Source organism: Plutella xylostella, chromosome 17, assembly GCF_932276165.1.
Source record: "Plutella xylostella chromosome 17, ilPluXylo3.1, whole genome shotgun sequence".
NCBI lineage: Eukaryota > Metazoa > Arthropoda > Insecta > Lepidoptera > Plutellidae > Plutella > Plutella xylostella.
In genome coordinates this window covers 898,888-914,014 of record NC_063997.1, presented here as the reverse complement: position 1 = coordinate 914,014, position 15,127 = coordinate 898,888, and the positions used below count along the sequence as shown (strand labels likewise).

Genomic DNA, 15,127 nt, shown 5'->3' with positions numbered 1-15,127 from the left:
AATAATTGTCTCAACTGGGTCCAGGAGGATTTTTTCTACTCATTTCTGAAAACATCTGACATGTACCACAATAGTGGACAAATTAAGACAAAATAAAAATATTTTGAACCTTAAAAAAATATATAATCTCTTGATTATAAACATTATCAAAATGCAACTTAATGAAACTTAACTATTAGTTACTAATCTATTTGTACTAATAACAATCCATCGTATTGTAGTCTTCCCCTTCACTGATCTCATAAATACCAAGCACATCATCCAGCAGTGAAGACAGGCTGCGTATGCCATCGTTCCACTGCCGCCTTTGCTCTATGATGGCTTTGAAGTTCTTGCTTTTCAAGTATTTGACGAATGTACTGGGCGTAACAAATCTTAGCACTTTCACTTTAGGCTCAGGCACTGCCCCAGTATCATTTTCCACTGGCTGCAGTGATAGATGTTGCTGATAAATATTACTCAGTAAATTCATGTCGTCAGAGTTTAGAATACCCTCTATGATGTCATCGGAAGATTTTGGAGCTGTACGCGGATATGAATCTTGTCCTTTTTCGGGTTTCGCGTCTTCTGTGACCTCTATAGTTATGTTGTTCATGTTCTGGGCGTCACTTTCGTTCAAAAACTCCAAAGCATTGTACTTGTGTAGTATATCCAGCATTTCCTCAGATATTGCGAGCGACGTCTTAACGATTTCCGTTTCAACATCATCTTGCAGCAGTTTAAGTAAGACAGTCAAGCATCCCAACGAAGACAGTGCGTCCATGGCTTTCACTAGCCTTCGGCCGCATTCCTCAGTGTTTAGGGTGACAATCTTTCTGGTTTCTTTGGAGAACGTTACTGGTGGGAAGGTGCCGTCTAGCATTCCTTGTTCTGAGAACTGCCGGTGGATGACCACTCGCCAGAACTTGAGTGCTGCTATCTGCACCTCCCAGTGGAAGTCAGTTAGAGCAGTGGATATCATGTGATTGAGCAGGGTGTCAGTGAAGGCGGGTGATAGCTTGAGGTTCTGGTATATCTCACAGAGCACGTTGACGGCCTCTTGCCGCACTAAGCCCTCTTGGTTTTCCTTCAGAATTATTATAAGCCGATCCTGAAATAGAAGATAAATTCCTTTAAATATAGATGCTATTTTAACGTATTGCCTAGTTTTTACATAAAGATGAAGCCCGCAGAAAGACCATAGCTGTGAATTAATACAGTAGAATTAATGAATGCGCTGTGACGTAAACGAATTCTGGAGTGAAGATTACAAATAGACAAACGTAGCGTGAGTGAGATGCACTCCGCCGTCACCGCAGGACCCACAAAATGTGGGTAGATATGGTAGACTCAGGCCAGTGCCCCTTGGAGTTGGTCTATGTCAAACAGTATATAGTTAAAGGTTACGAGCTGATGAATATACCTACAAATCTGGAAACAACTTTTGGCTCCACGTACCTCAATATTCGGGTATTCCGACTTCAACTTCTCCCAGAAGCAGTTGACCTTAGTAGCTGCGGCGAGGCACTTGAGCGCCGACGCCTGCGCGTAGAACTGGTGGTCGTTGAGCGCGATGGCCGCGGCCACGTTGATGAGGTTGTTGTCCACTATCTGCTTCTGCATCGGCGGGAATTCTGGGGAAGAATGTTGGGGGTGAGAGAGTAGCGCGGATTTGGATACGAGAGGTCAAGATAGGGTAAGCTCTTATTCTGAAGGACATCTTTGGTATGCAAAAATATGGTGGGAGTAAATTACCATAGGTTACAACTGAATGGCATTTTTTCTCACATCCAAGTCATAACATGGCGATAATGGAACCTGGGAACTTCTCGCTAGCCCAGCCTATGTCCTAAACGCTACATCGTAGGGCCTTCATTTGTATATGTCGCAGGCAACTGGTTTAATCTCCTGTTTGATTGAACCACTAGCCCGTTCATTGGATGGCGTTATTCAGTTGTATGACTAAAGGACAACTCGTCAAGTCGTTGATTGTAACGTTTGACGTCTTGACTGAACGTCATTCAGCGAAGTCGTTGAATGGGATATAGTATAGCAACTTTGTAATGTCTGGTTAGGGTGAACATCACCAGACAAGAGTCAACAAAAAGACTATGTTACAAAGCTCTCATCTCACAAATTAACTAAACAATAACAATAAACGTAAGTACCTTGATATCGTTGTTCATAATTATCCAGTTTCGCCAAAATTTTATCTTTGAAACTATCCGCCCGCGGCGTAATAATAGGTAAATTCATGTTGTCACACTATTTTAACACAAATAACGCACTTTAAAGCTAATTTATTTGCAAAAAACTAACAATATAGGTGCTTTTTGTGTCAGCTGTTAGCTGTTAGACGCCATATTTGTTTTATTCACCACCTGACTGATTTTAAGTCAGCTAACTAGTTGGACGTTTTGTGACGCTTGTACAATCAACGTTCGGCCTAGTCATACAACTGAACAGCGCCATCCAATGAACGGGCTAGTGGTTCAATCAAACAGGAGATTAAACCAGTTGCCTGCGACATATACATATAGAGTCGTCTTTTTTTTCATAAAAAATCCCAAGGTAGGGCTATATCATGTTATTGACATATTGAGAAACTTATCTATGAGATCACCTTAAAATAGCATAATCAACAAAAATGCTGTAAGAACTCGTGAAGATCACTGATAAAACACTCACTCATGAAGGATATCTCCGTGCACACTTGCAGCAGCTCCAGCGCGGAGTCTCGAACCTCCCAGTTCACGTCCAGCAGACGACGGTGCAGCCGCTCCCCAATGTCGCTGAGTGATGAACCTGTTGTCGCTTCCATTAGGAGCGAGAGGTTCGGCGGAAGGAAGTTCTTGATGGTGAAGGTTTGCACCTTAAGGGCTGCTACGACGAACTGTGGAGAAAGGGTTGGGTGTGAATGAGTTTGATAGATTTATAGAATGTCAGGGAAGTAGTACGTAAAATCTGCAAGCTATTGGAAGGGTCATATCGAAAGGAGTTCAGTCAGGAGTTAGACCATAAATACCACGAGAGTCATTTGTCCAGAAGCTGATGATTGATGATGATGATGTGTATCCAGATACATGGGTAGAAGGATTCAGAACCAGACTTAATTTGTCGTGTCTTGAGGTAAGATTCCTCAGAATCCTCTCCGGCTTTAAAAATCTCTGTAAATACCTATACATAATTTCTAAAAATTACCTTAGGACTTAGATTTTGCCTCTTCAAGACGCTTTGCACAATCGTGTACAAACAGATAACTTCAATGCTCTCCGACCAGTGGATCTTGAAGTTGTTCAGCAGAAGCAAGATAGTGTCCATCACATAGGTCATCACCATAGACCTTTCTAGACTCAGTTCATAGAGCTCCTCGGGCTTCCACTCGCCATATTCGTCGGCCGGGTCGTACTCCTGTGAAATTGAAGAAAAAAAATTGAATCCTTGAATGCAATTATAAATAGGAAAAAATGGGTAAATACTTTATCGACGTGAACAATGGGGCAAAGAATCTCATGAATTTGGTACAATTTAAAAAGCATGGTCATCATGCAAAGTGTTGCAGAGATGATAAAGGTATCATTATTTTGAAGAATCATCGCTTTATCATCAATCACTATAATCTAATATTATTATGAGTGTAGATAAAGAGGTAACATTTGATTGATTGTTTGTATTGAATAGGCTCCGAAACTACTAGAGCAATTAGAAAAAATCTTCACCATTTAACTCTTCACGTGCAAAAACTATAGTGCAATAAGGGTGAGGCCACACAAGCGTAATTTTGTGAGTTGTGAGTCGCGTATTCTGATGCGCGGGCACGAGGGGGGCGGTGAAATCACTCGCTCCCCTCCCCACATATTTCTGCCGGAATACGCGACTCACAACTCACAAAATTACGCTCGTGTGGCCTCACCCTAAACTAATTTAGAATTTACCCTGAGACAGTAGAACAGTGTCTGGAAGATGAGGTTGGCCTGCACGTCGTTGAGCGAGCTCTTGAGACAGGAGAGTCTCTTGACGCTCTGCAGTGCGACGGCCAGCGGGTCCATGGTCTTCATCACGTCCCGCAGAGCATATGCAGTCCGGCTCGTGTGCTCGCACCCTAAGTCCATACACTTCCCAACAAAGTCATCCAGCTCTTTATCTATCATTTTGTTCGGGTCATTCTTCATTGCCGATGTTTTCATGTATGTTATAATAGGGACCAACTGTAGTAATATAAATTGCTGCTCCAAAATAATGCCTTTGCTTATTAAATCCTCACTGTACTTGGGTCCGTTTATCCCCCACATTTGTGACCAGATCACGTTGCAGGCGTTGCTGATGTCTAGGATCATTGTGGGGCAGCGCTTGTTAATGTTCTCCGTCATCAGGTTGAAGTAGGTGACGGCTACGTCCACCACATGAAAGCCCTGCACCACCTCCTCCTTGTCCAAGGGTCGATCCAGCAGAGTCCGAGCTATACTCAGCCAAAACAACAGTTTGGCAGCCAAAAAGTTGATGTCCTTTTCGTGTGCTATCCGATCTTTCATAATAACCAAATGATTAGTGATTTTGTAATGGTTCAGTAGAACATTCATGAGCAAGGTTGGCCGCTTCAGACGGGAACACTGCGTGAACAGGTCCATGAGGGTGTGCATCATTGGGATCAACACTCGGCTGTGCTGTGCCTCATCCTCCGCAGTCACAGACAGGACATTAATGAAATTATTGGACAGTATTGGCTGCAGGACAATGTCCAGCACTTTTTTTATAGTGTCTTCATCACCTAAGTCGTTGAGTTGCCATAGAAATATGCTGGCAAACTTGTATGTCTGTCTTAGAACAAAAACTGACTGATTGCCAGAGGTCAGCCTGATAATATTTTCCCATGAGCTGGTCCGAATCAGCCATTGTACTCCTGTAGGGTGTTTGATAAAAGCATGAGCCAACTCTAAATAAGCTACTTTAACACTTGGCTTTTTATCTGGTAGGTTGATTTCATTTAGAGCTTTCTTGAATTGATCTGCAGTTGTTGTGGAAATAATTTTGACAAAATTTAGCTCGTGACAGAATACAAGGGAGCACAGTCGAACCAGAAACACTTGAACTGTGATGTGAACTTCATTAATCTTCTCCAACGCTTGAATGAGGAGATCTGACAGAAGGGTTAACTTTTCCAAGGCTATGATATCTGTAATAAAGCAAAACTTCCATGGAATATACTTATATAAAAACTGTAATTGTTTAATGTACCATGTACATTTTGTATTGTAAATAAAAATTTAAAGGGCTTTTATTTATATCTTATAGAGTAATAAATAAATGCCTCAAAAATTACTGGGCACAGTGATACTGATAAATTTCAGATATTTTTATCACACACAATTTCACTTGTTTTAACCCTTCTAAAGGAGATATTCTGAGTGTTTACGAGCTTTGCGACTATTTTAATATGATTCAAAATAACTTATTCTTTCTCTTTTGTTAGAAAACACTTACCAGGGTCTTCTTTTGTCGATATTTTGTTAATTAAACCGTCGGCATAGTAGTTATCAAGTATGTAATTGGGATCTGCAATTTTCTGAAATAACAGTTTTATCTTGTTTGCTATATTTCCTGGTTCTATTACCGACATCTTCACATAAATTATATTTTATTTTGCGTTTGAGGTTGGATTTCACAAAATTTTTGGGGATTTGTTTGTTTTGAAGTTCAAGAACATTTTTATGTCCGTTATTCTGTGTGACGAATGAAAGACAGTACATTCGGCTAGTATCATCATTATAGAATTCCAATATGTATATGGCGATTAAACGGCAATGTAAGGCGAGTCGTAATCGTATGACTTGAATCGTAACTATGATTGCGACTACTCATTCGTGATGTGTATGAATGAGAATGAAGTGATCGTAAAAAATACAATCATGATTGACCACACCGACTGTGTGGAGGGTCTCCTTATAATGTTAGTTTAAATTAATCTGTGTTTTTTGTCTATGATAAAAAAACACAAACGGGCGGTAACGGCAGCAGACTTTTTCATCCTTTTTACGAGAAATAAAACGAATTCCCGAAGAAAACGTACGTTTGATTAGCATTTGCTGTATTTCTGATTGTTAAATTCAAGCCTGGAAATTTATAAGTAATGTAAGTATTTCAGGAGCTTTCAGCACCATAAAAAATTAGTTGACTTTATTTACTTTCACTGTACGGCGGTTTTTGCTGTATTACATTGACTCATACACTTTTCTACTTGTCTAGAGATAACTAAACTATACGACTCTGTAAATTAAATGCTAAATGTAATGTAAATCATTCTAATCACGAACACGTGGAACATCTATTGTTGCTTTTCTCCGATGACCGTTACATTGCCGTGAATGGAACCTAACCTTTCATCTTAGTATATTACCCTATAAATTAAACAAACTAGGAGTTTACCACACACATTATGACCGCAAGATCAAGTTAATCATTCCTAATTAACACCGCATAGCTTCCGAATCAACAAAAACAGCAGTTAAAAACCTAACTCCTTTCTAAAGATGTCGGAAGCCCCGGTGGTATCCACGACGACGCCGACGGAGCTGCTGGCCACGGGGCGGCGGCACCTGGCCGTGCGTGACTACACGGCCGCCACGGAGGTGCTGGCGGGCGCATGCGAGGCCCTGGCTGCGGAACATGGGGATACCGCTGACCAGTGCGCTGAGGCTTACTTGTGGTATGTGTGGATCTGTGGATGATTCTGAGTAGGTTGTGAATGTGTAGTATTGTGTGTAGTAGTATTTTGATCATTCATAACAATGGGCATTTGAAAATTTCCTTATGAAAATGGTCTGCTGATGGATTGAACAATAGACAGCTGCTGCCATACTGGCCCAGGTCAGCCATGAAGATGATTTTCAAATTTTAATGGTCAGTACTCTGAAGTGGAACCTAATCTTAAATTTTGCAGCCCATGTAATTTTTTGGATGTGCTTTGTTGAACCTAGAATAGACTATCTTGTGACCAAGATGTTTGTTGTGTTATGTTTAGTTTTGTGTAATGTTTATCACTATAATTTACAGGTATGGCAAAGCCTTATTGGGTCTGTCACGAGAAGAGAGTGGAGTTCTCGGGGACGGAGTGCCGGGCTCTGGCAATGCAGATGAAGAAGATGAAGGCAATGAGGGTAAGTTAATATACAGATTTTCAACAGTTATTAATGAAAACTGCATCTTATTCATATACATAGATCTGTAATGATCTAGCGCTTACCACATCAACAAACCCTAGTGTTGAGAGAAGAATAGATATCACAGCAATAAACATCATTTGAGTGCAAATCTGCAGATAACTTTGTGGCCCTGTTATAACTTATAACAAGGCCACACAGTTAAGTATAATGTACAAAACAGATTTTTTAAATTTCACAGAGGGAGATGAGAATGGAGATGCGGAGAATGGTAAAGATGAAAACGGCAAAGATGAGGAATCAGAGAAGGTGGTCACAAACGGAGGGGCTGAGAAGAGTGAGGCAGAATCCACTACCAAGGATGAGGAGCCTGCCGCCAGCTCCACCAAGCCTGAAGGAGAGGCGGAGGCTGATGCTGAGGCTGAACAACCAGTAAGTTCATTTAACATAGGCCTTCACCATAAAGATTTATTTTATTTTATTTTAATTTATTGCATGGTAAACCAACAGCTTTATACTAATAACAAGTTAACCTTATTTAAACATAAATAGACAAAAAGCTAATTATACGTTTTCGCATATGGAGACGATATAACAATAACAAAGATCTCCTTATTAAATGGTTATTCTGATAAGGTTCAATAAAATTATGCTCAGTAAAAGGCATGTGCCATTGTTGAAGAAGTTGGAACATGATGTGTTTATAAATTTCTAGAGGTGGATTTAAAAAAAAAGGCCATTTGGTTATTTACACTGGTGAAAAGGTTTCTGTCAACCACATATTTATGGTATTTAAAGTAGTACTTATGAGTGTTATCCTTTACTAAATGCATTGTCACTAATATATCTTAAACTATTTGTTCAGGGCCCATCAAATGGAGAAGTAGATGAATCCACAGCAGAAGACGCAGAGGACGAGAACGACGTTGACAACCTGCAGTTGGCCTGGGAAATGCTTGGTAAGAAATATTATACATCATAATTATATTGCAAACTATTATGTTCAATTCACGATTCAGTAGCAAAGGGCTGTAAGCTGCCGAATGATTTATGTATACTGTAGAATATTTGCCTGTTATCAATTAATAATCAACCCCATAGAGGCCTCATCCAAAGCTCTGATCATCGTCCCACGGCCAAGTGAGCATCATTTTGTGACGTGGACGGTGTTTGTGGTTGAGATGGCTGGTCTTTTATTATAATTATTATTAACTCTCTCCACAGAACTATCCCGCTCCATCCTCGAGAAGCGCGTGACAGCGGGCGGCGGCGACGCGGCGCGCGCGGCGCTGGCCGACGCGCACCTGGCGCTGGGCGAGGTGGCGCTCGAGAGCGAGACCTACGACAAGGCCGTTGTTGATATGCGTGAGTGTGCCCTTATCTGAGGTCTCTATGTACTTAACTATTCTGAACCTCCTATTGGTTGTCTGGGGGATAATGCTTTTTATTCCGCATTAAGTCCATCCGTAATTAACTTTGTAAGTATAAGTATGCCACACTTCTCATAATTTTAAAATGAAATGATAATGGAAATCATCTCTTTAAATTTCTGAACAGCAATTAGCAATGTTTCACGGGGAAAGACATCTGACAGAACCCTTTTATTACATTCGAATAAGGGTAATTTTTGTTTGTATCAGATGTCTTTCCACTTTCCGCTTAGCTCAAGACGTGATAAGAGTTTCCGTCGCATCGCTCTCGAAGCCTTACGATGTGAGTGAGCGCGAAGCAAAACTTTGTCACACTTAGCGTGCGCGTCTTGCGCACTGTGCTAAGACTTCTATTTGATATATCTGTCGCAGGCATCTGGTTTAATCTCCTGTTTGATTGAACCGCTAGCCCGTTCATTGGATGACGCTACTCAGTTGAATGACTAAAGAACAACTCGTCAAGTGGTTGACTGTAACGTCCAACGTCTTGACTGAACGTTATTCAGCGAAGTCGTTAAATGGGATATAGCATAGCAACTTTGTAATGTCTGGTTAGGATACAAAAAAAAATACAAAAATACAAAAATATTTATTTCTTTAGCCATAGGTAGGTAATCAATTACAAGGTTGGAATCTCCTTTTAAGTGCACTAAGCACCTGTGCCAGAAGAAACCGCTCTTTATTAACATAAAGGTGTTAAGTTTAGGCTAAGAGTAAAAATGTATGTAAAATATTGTTTAGACTTAAGACAACCCTAGTTTAGCATTTATTTAAATAGTGTATGTCTCGATGAGACTGACATGGTCACAGTTTATTGTAAGTGACCTAAGTCTCTTTAATAAATAAAGATAAAAAAAAAAAACATTTTGTGGTAAGTACTTAATTAAGTATATAGTTAGCTAAGAGAATAACAGAACCACTTATCAGGCCTATGTAAATGATTTTGGTTTGAGTTTAAAAGTGAGTACTGTGTGTTTGTGTGTGTGTGTGTGTGTGTGTGTGTGTGTGTGTGTGTGTGTGTGTGTGTGTGTGTGTGTGTGTGTGTGTGTGTGTGTGTGTGTGTGTGTGTGTGTGTGTGTGTGTGTGTGTGTGTGTGTGCGCGTGCGTGTGTGTGTGTGTGTGTGAGTGTGTGTTTGTGATTTTGAAAATTAAATATTGGTATAGTATTATATATTGTATATACTTACTGTTTATAAATACATAATTTTATACATATAGATACTTATTACTTGTCATATTCAAGAAGTTTTTCAGTTTCATTATAATTTAGAGTTTTTAGCCAATCAGTGACTGTGTGTTTACACTCATGATATAACATTGGATATATATTAAGGTGTTTGTTTATGTGGTTGTAAAGATGGGTTGATTGACTTACATACTGATTTCTGGCGAAAACTGTTCTTGCTGTTTGGATTTTAGCAACAATATCCTTCCGTCTTTTGTTTAATAGGCTCGAGTCATATCCTAATGATACGTGCTTTCTTAGTAAAGTATGTAATACATACAATTGTCTTACTGACAATAGATCTGCAGTTAAGTAAAGGTCGCGTGTACTAAAACTACGCTTTTTAAAATACATGACTTTTAGTAGTAGTCTTTGTGCTCGCTCAACCTGAATAAATTTAGTTTTTAGTGCACTTCCCCACACAGTAATACAGTAAATGATTATAGATTGTGCCAAGGAAACATAAATATTATTTAGAAGATCTTTATCTGCCACATGACGCAATGTTTTTCAGGATGAACATGACCAGACAAGAGTCAACAAAAAGACTATGTTACGAAGCTCTCATCTCACAAATTAACAAAACAATAACAATAAACGTACCTTGATATTGTTGTTCATAATTATCCAGTTTCAGCACATTTTTTTCTTTGAAACTATCCGCCGGCGGTGTAATAATAGGTAAATCCATGTTGTCACACTATTTTAACATAAATAACGCACTTTAACCCTAGAGTGCTCGCGCTATGAGCATTTTGCCGCGCTCAGCAAAGAATGTTTAATATTTTGTGAACTATGCACTCCTCAGGTTCCAGCGCCTATGTAGCTGCCCTCTCGGTCCTCTCCTACATGTAACGTAAATTTGGAGAAATTCAGTGCACAGGTTACAGCAGGAAGAGAGAATTGAAGAGAGTGTGTCGCACGGGGCGGCAAAATGCTCACTGCGCGAGCACTCGCGTCAGTAAAATTAAAGTTATTTTCTTTACAACTTTTATGAAATATTATAAGTTTTTCAGTGTTTTTTGGTTATAATAATGTAAATGTAATGTAGGTATGTATCTATTTCAGTTTACATTCGATTTACGATATAACTTTGTTAATTTACTAACCAGTTAATTTTACGAAGAATTTACCTGAAAGAAATAGCTCTGCCCATAACTACACCACGTATAACAATAAAATCTTACATATGGACAGTACATAAGTGTTTTTTGTTGGTCCGGTGGTACAAATCTCCCGTTTTGTAAAACCGAACCAACAAAAAACACCCTAAAGAAGAGAGGGTACATGCCTATAACTATGTCCATATAAGAAAAATAGCAGGTCAAAAAAGGGTGCAATACATGAAGAAAGTTACTGTGCAACGAACACTTTATGTTCATGTTTCAGGATTGTATTGCTGAAATAAATGCTGCAGATGACAATAACTTCTAATTTTTTAAATAATTTTGAGATTTGTTGATTTTGTGTGGCTTAAGACGCATTTATACCTAAAAGATCAGAAATTTTCCCAAAGCATGAACGATAGCTCATATAGTGAATAATTATAATATTAAAACTATAAATATTACGTTTTCTAATACCATATGATTCATTTTATTCAAATTATATACATTTATAAGATATCGTAATTATTAAGTGTCCAAAAAATACATTTTAATATGGGCGGCAAAATGCTCCCCACGCGAGCACTCGCGTCACACAAAAAGGCGCGACTACTCTAGGGTTAAAGCTAATTTATTTGCAAAAAATAACAATACAAGTGCTTTTTGTGTCAGCTGTTCGCTGTTAGACGCCATATTTGTTTTATTCACCACCTGACTGATTTTAAGTCCGCTAACTAGTTGGACGTTTTGTGACGCTTGTACAATCAACGTTCGGCCTAGTCATACAACTGAATTGCGTCATCCAATGAACGGGCTAGCGGTTCAATCAATCAGGAGATTAAACCAGATGGCTGCGACATATCCACTCTAAAACTAGTCTACCGCTATTGTCTTCAGAGGATATGACTGGCTGCTATATTTGATTAAAATGTTTGAAGGTAAATGATTAATGTTGAACATGTATAAATTTCAGAGAGCTGCCTGGAACTTCAGAAGGAGCTGTACAGAAGCGACGACCGCCGCATCGCCGAGACACACTACCAAATAGGTAACTTATCCTGTAGAAAAATATCAATAAATACTTTAATATTAGTAGGTGCTAAAGAAATCCAATAACCCTCTTGACCCTAACTAAAGTCATCTTTTGTATAAAGACCCACAAGGCATAACCAGATCTTAGAATAGTATAGCTATTCCCTTACTAATTATCCTTTTCTACCTCTAAAAATCACAACTATTTCTACATATCAACCTCTCCTCAGGTCTCGCCAACTCACTCGCATCCAACTTCGAGGACGCAATCACACATTTCAAGAACGCGGCGAACATTCTAGAAACCCGCATCGCAACCCTCGAGAACCCGACAGCCGCTAAAGACGACGCCACCGTCAAGAAATACTCCGCCAACGATCCCTTCTACACCGTAGACGGGGAAATCAAAGAGCTGAAGGAGTTACTGCCAGAGATTAGGGAGAAAATACACGACATGATGGACTACAAAGCTGAGGTAAGACCCTGCGAGTGTATAGAGGAGACGAGGAAGATGTTGCGTGATATGATCCTTATGGAGAAGAATAGGTGCTATGTTGAATGCAAGTGAATGGTGTAAGATGGTGTTTTATGCTAGCAATGATTCAGTTTGTACTTACCGACATCAATGTGTGACAGAATTTTTAAAGAGGCTATGGTTGTTGGATGTTAATACGATTGATACCGCTAATTATTGTATTCGGTACTGTCGCAAATGAGCTAAGTAGGTGTTAGTACCCATATCGTATCAGGTAGCTGCAGCATAAGACAAGAAAATTCTTTCAGTTATTAGATTTTGGTCTTTGCATTTCATGGTATAATTATGATAACTTGCCGTAGGTGATTTATGTCCATTGATTCTCTAGTAGGCTAAGTTTAAATGTTCCTCAAGTATACTCGTTAAGGAAAAATATACATTCCAATAAAATAAACCAAATTAGGGATAAAACTTGCCAAGGATATGTGATATTTTTAATGTTTCTAAAAGACTGTTTCTTGTCAGTATTTTAAAATAATTTTAGAATTAAATTTTTCGACTGATTGTGCCTTGAATCTCAATTCGATTAAAAACTGTCTGTATTGTTAAGTTTAATTTAATTCGTTTTTTAAGATAACCATGTGGCCATTTTGTATTGTATTGTAACATTTTTGGATTGAAATAAAACTTATCAGAATCAAAATGGTGTGTTATTTCAGGTGACAATTCAATACATGAATGGCCATGTGGTTCGCGGTTTGCGTTATTTAATTCAGCAATTACTAACATTAATTAAAGACCAATAACATGGCCATTTATGTCACACTATTCTACCACTTATGTTACAATATTTGAACCACTAACATGAAAAACACAAAAACTAACATAAGTAGGTAAGTACCTTCATTGGATATTAAAATTTCAAAAGTAAAGTAATGGGTCTCTATGTACTTAACTATTCTGAACCTCCTATTGGTTGTCTGGGGGAAAATGCTTTTTATTCGGCATTAAGTCCATCCGTTGTTAACTTTGTAAGTATAAATATATAAATAAATAAATATGTGGGGACATGGTTCACATGGTGTGCACATTACGTTACTTAATGATAATGGAAATCATCTGTTTAAATTTTTGAACAGCGATTAGCAATGTTGTTTGTAAACAAGTACCTAGTTATTGATCAATTTATATGTCCCACTTGATCTTTGATAACACTACAAAGTGTAAACTACAATTTTGCACTAACACTAACACTTCACTACACACAACAATGTTCTAATAAATTAAACTACAACGTTGTATGATACTCTTAAAACAGAAAATGCTTGTAATGGTGTACTTACGAGTACACAGAATTTATAATACGCAGACGCACAGACATGATGACAAGCAACTTTTTATGTTGTTTAGAAAAGATAAAAACATCAAGAAACGCTACTTGGTGTAGTTATTTTTATTGTTTTTGGCAAAATATTATTAATTACAAGTGCTAAAAAGGTGGACTTAGTACCATATCTAAGCATCTTCTATCAGTCAACAACTAAAACAGTTGTAACGAGATCGCACAGCGGATAATAGTTATGCCGAATGCCATAATCGAATATCTTCTTATCGTTTCGGTGACATGACTGTCTATAACCGTGGTGATAGGATAAGCCAGACAGCCGCTTACTGCTTAGGGTGCGCTGGACGTATACAGGTGTTGCAATAGTGGTAGAAGCTACTGTGCCGAAAGGGGATGATTCAGGGCATCACTGAACGGACATGGATCAAAGCAACAGAAAAAGAGCGAGGGCATTAGTCACTGACTAATCTTACAAAACAACCTAAGCATATATTTTTCCATATTCATAAAAAACTGTAATCAATACTTCTCTTCCACAGACAATAAAGCGAGTAAGAGAGACTCTCTGTCCGTCCAACGGCGACGGAGCATCATCCAGCAGCAATGGCGGTGGCATCATATCCAGTTCTTCAGGCGCATCGTCATCAACAGCTAAACCCATCTCCAACATTTCCCACCTCATCAAGCGGAAGCGGAAGTCAAGCGAGGGCGCCGCCGACGAAGGATCCGCGGCAAAGAGGACCAACACATAGAGTAAAAACTTTTTGTCTGTGGTTTGAAGAGAAAAAAAGTTCTCTAAAAGGCTCGAAATTTGAATGGGACTCCGCGCGTTTATTCAAAGTTGTAAGCTGTTTGGTGTTTCTTCGGTTTATACTGTTGTTTGCTTTATAAACGCTTTGGATTTATACACGCGGAGTTTGAGACTGAATAATAAATTATTTGTACATTTATGTGGCGACCGCGAATGTTTTCGCATCTTTTCTATCATCTACAATATAAGAACGTTGATATTATAGGCACATTTCATGTTTCAAGGTCTACGTCTAGCATTTGTTACTGTTACTGAGTATGATGGTTATTTTGTTAACTATCTGAGGATTAGCAGTGCTGTAGTGAAAAGTGAACTGTTTTTGTTTAGTACCCAGTGTCTAATAGGTAGTGCTGAGTAGTGCATAGTTGTTAAATACAATTATAATAAATTAGATAAATGTCAGAAGGAAACATTTTCAATAGATCTAGATATTCTTAATAAGTGTCCTGAATTTTTCTTCTAATGTTTTAAGTTTCAGCTAGTTTTATTTATTTTATATTTTTATAGCGTGTAAGATTAATTAAGTTGAAAATACATTTTTAAGTAATAACAATAACTCTTTACACT

The 15,127-nt window shown here is 38.6% G+C and overlaps 2 protein-coding genes across 2 annotated transcripts; one reads left to right on the top strand and one right to left on the bottom strand.

The window, feature by feature from the left end:
- Positions 1–106: 106 nt before the first annotated feature.
- LOC105389777 lies at positions 107–5,693 on the bottom strand. The gene is made up of 6 exons (XM_038109174.2): positions 5,461–5,693; positions 3,915–5,152; positions 3,181–3,390; positions 2,668–2,872; positions 1,438–1,613; positions 107–1,090 (listed from the first exon to the last, which is right to left on the bottom strand). The coding sequence occupies exons 1-6, from the start codon at positions 5,594–5,596 to the stop codon at positions 197–199; spliced, it is 2,859 nt and encodes a 952-aa protein (XP_037965102.2). The 5' UTR covers positions 5,597–5,693; the 3' UTR covers positions 107–196.
- Positions 5,694–6,271: 578 nt separating this feature from the next.
- Positions 6,272–15,116, top strand: LOC105389778 (nuclear autoantigenic sperm protein). Its single transcript, XM_048626721.1, has 8 exons — positions 6,272–6,682; positions 7,030–7,133; positions 7,378–7,568; positions 8,002–8,095; positions 8,361–8,501; positions 11,871–11,945; positions 12,160–12,404; positions 14,289–15,116. The coding sequence occupies exons 1-8, from the start codon at positions 6,507–6,509 to the stop codon at positions 14,499–14,501; spliced, it is 1,239 nt and encodes a 412-aa protein (XP_048482678.1). The 5' UTR covers positions 6,272–6,506; the 3' UTR covers positions 14,502–15,116.
- The last annotated feature ends 11 nt before the right edge of the window (positions 15,117–15,127 follow it).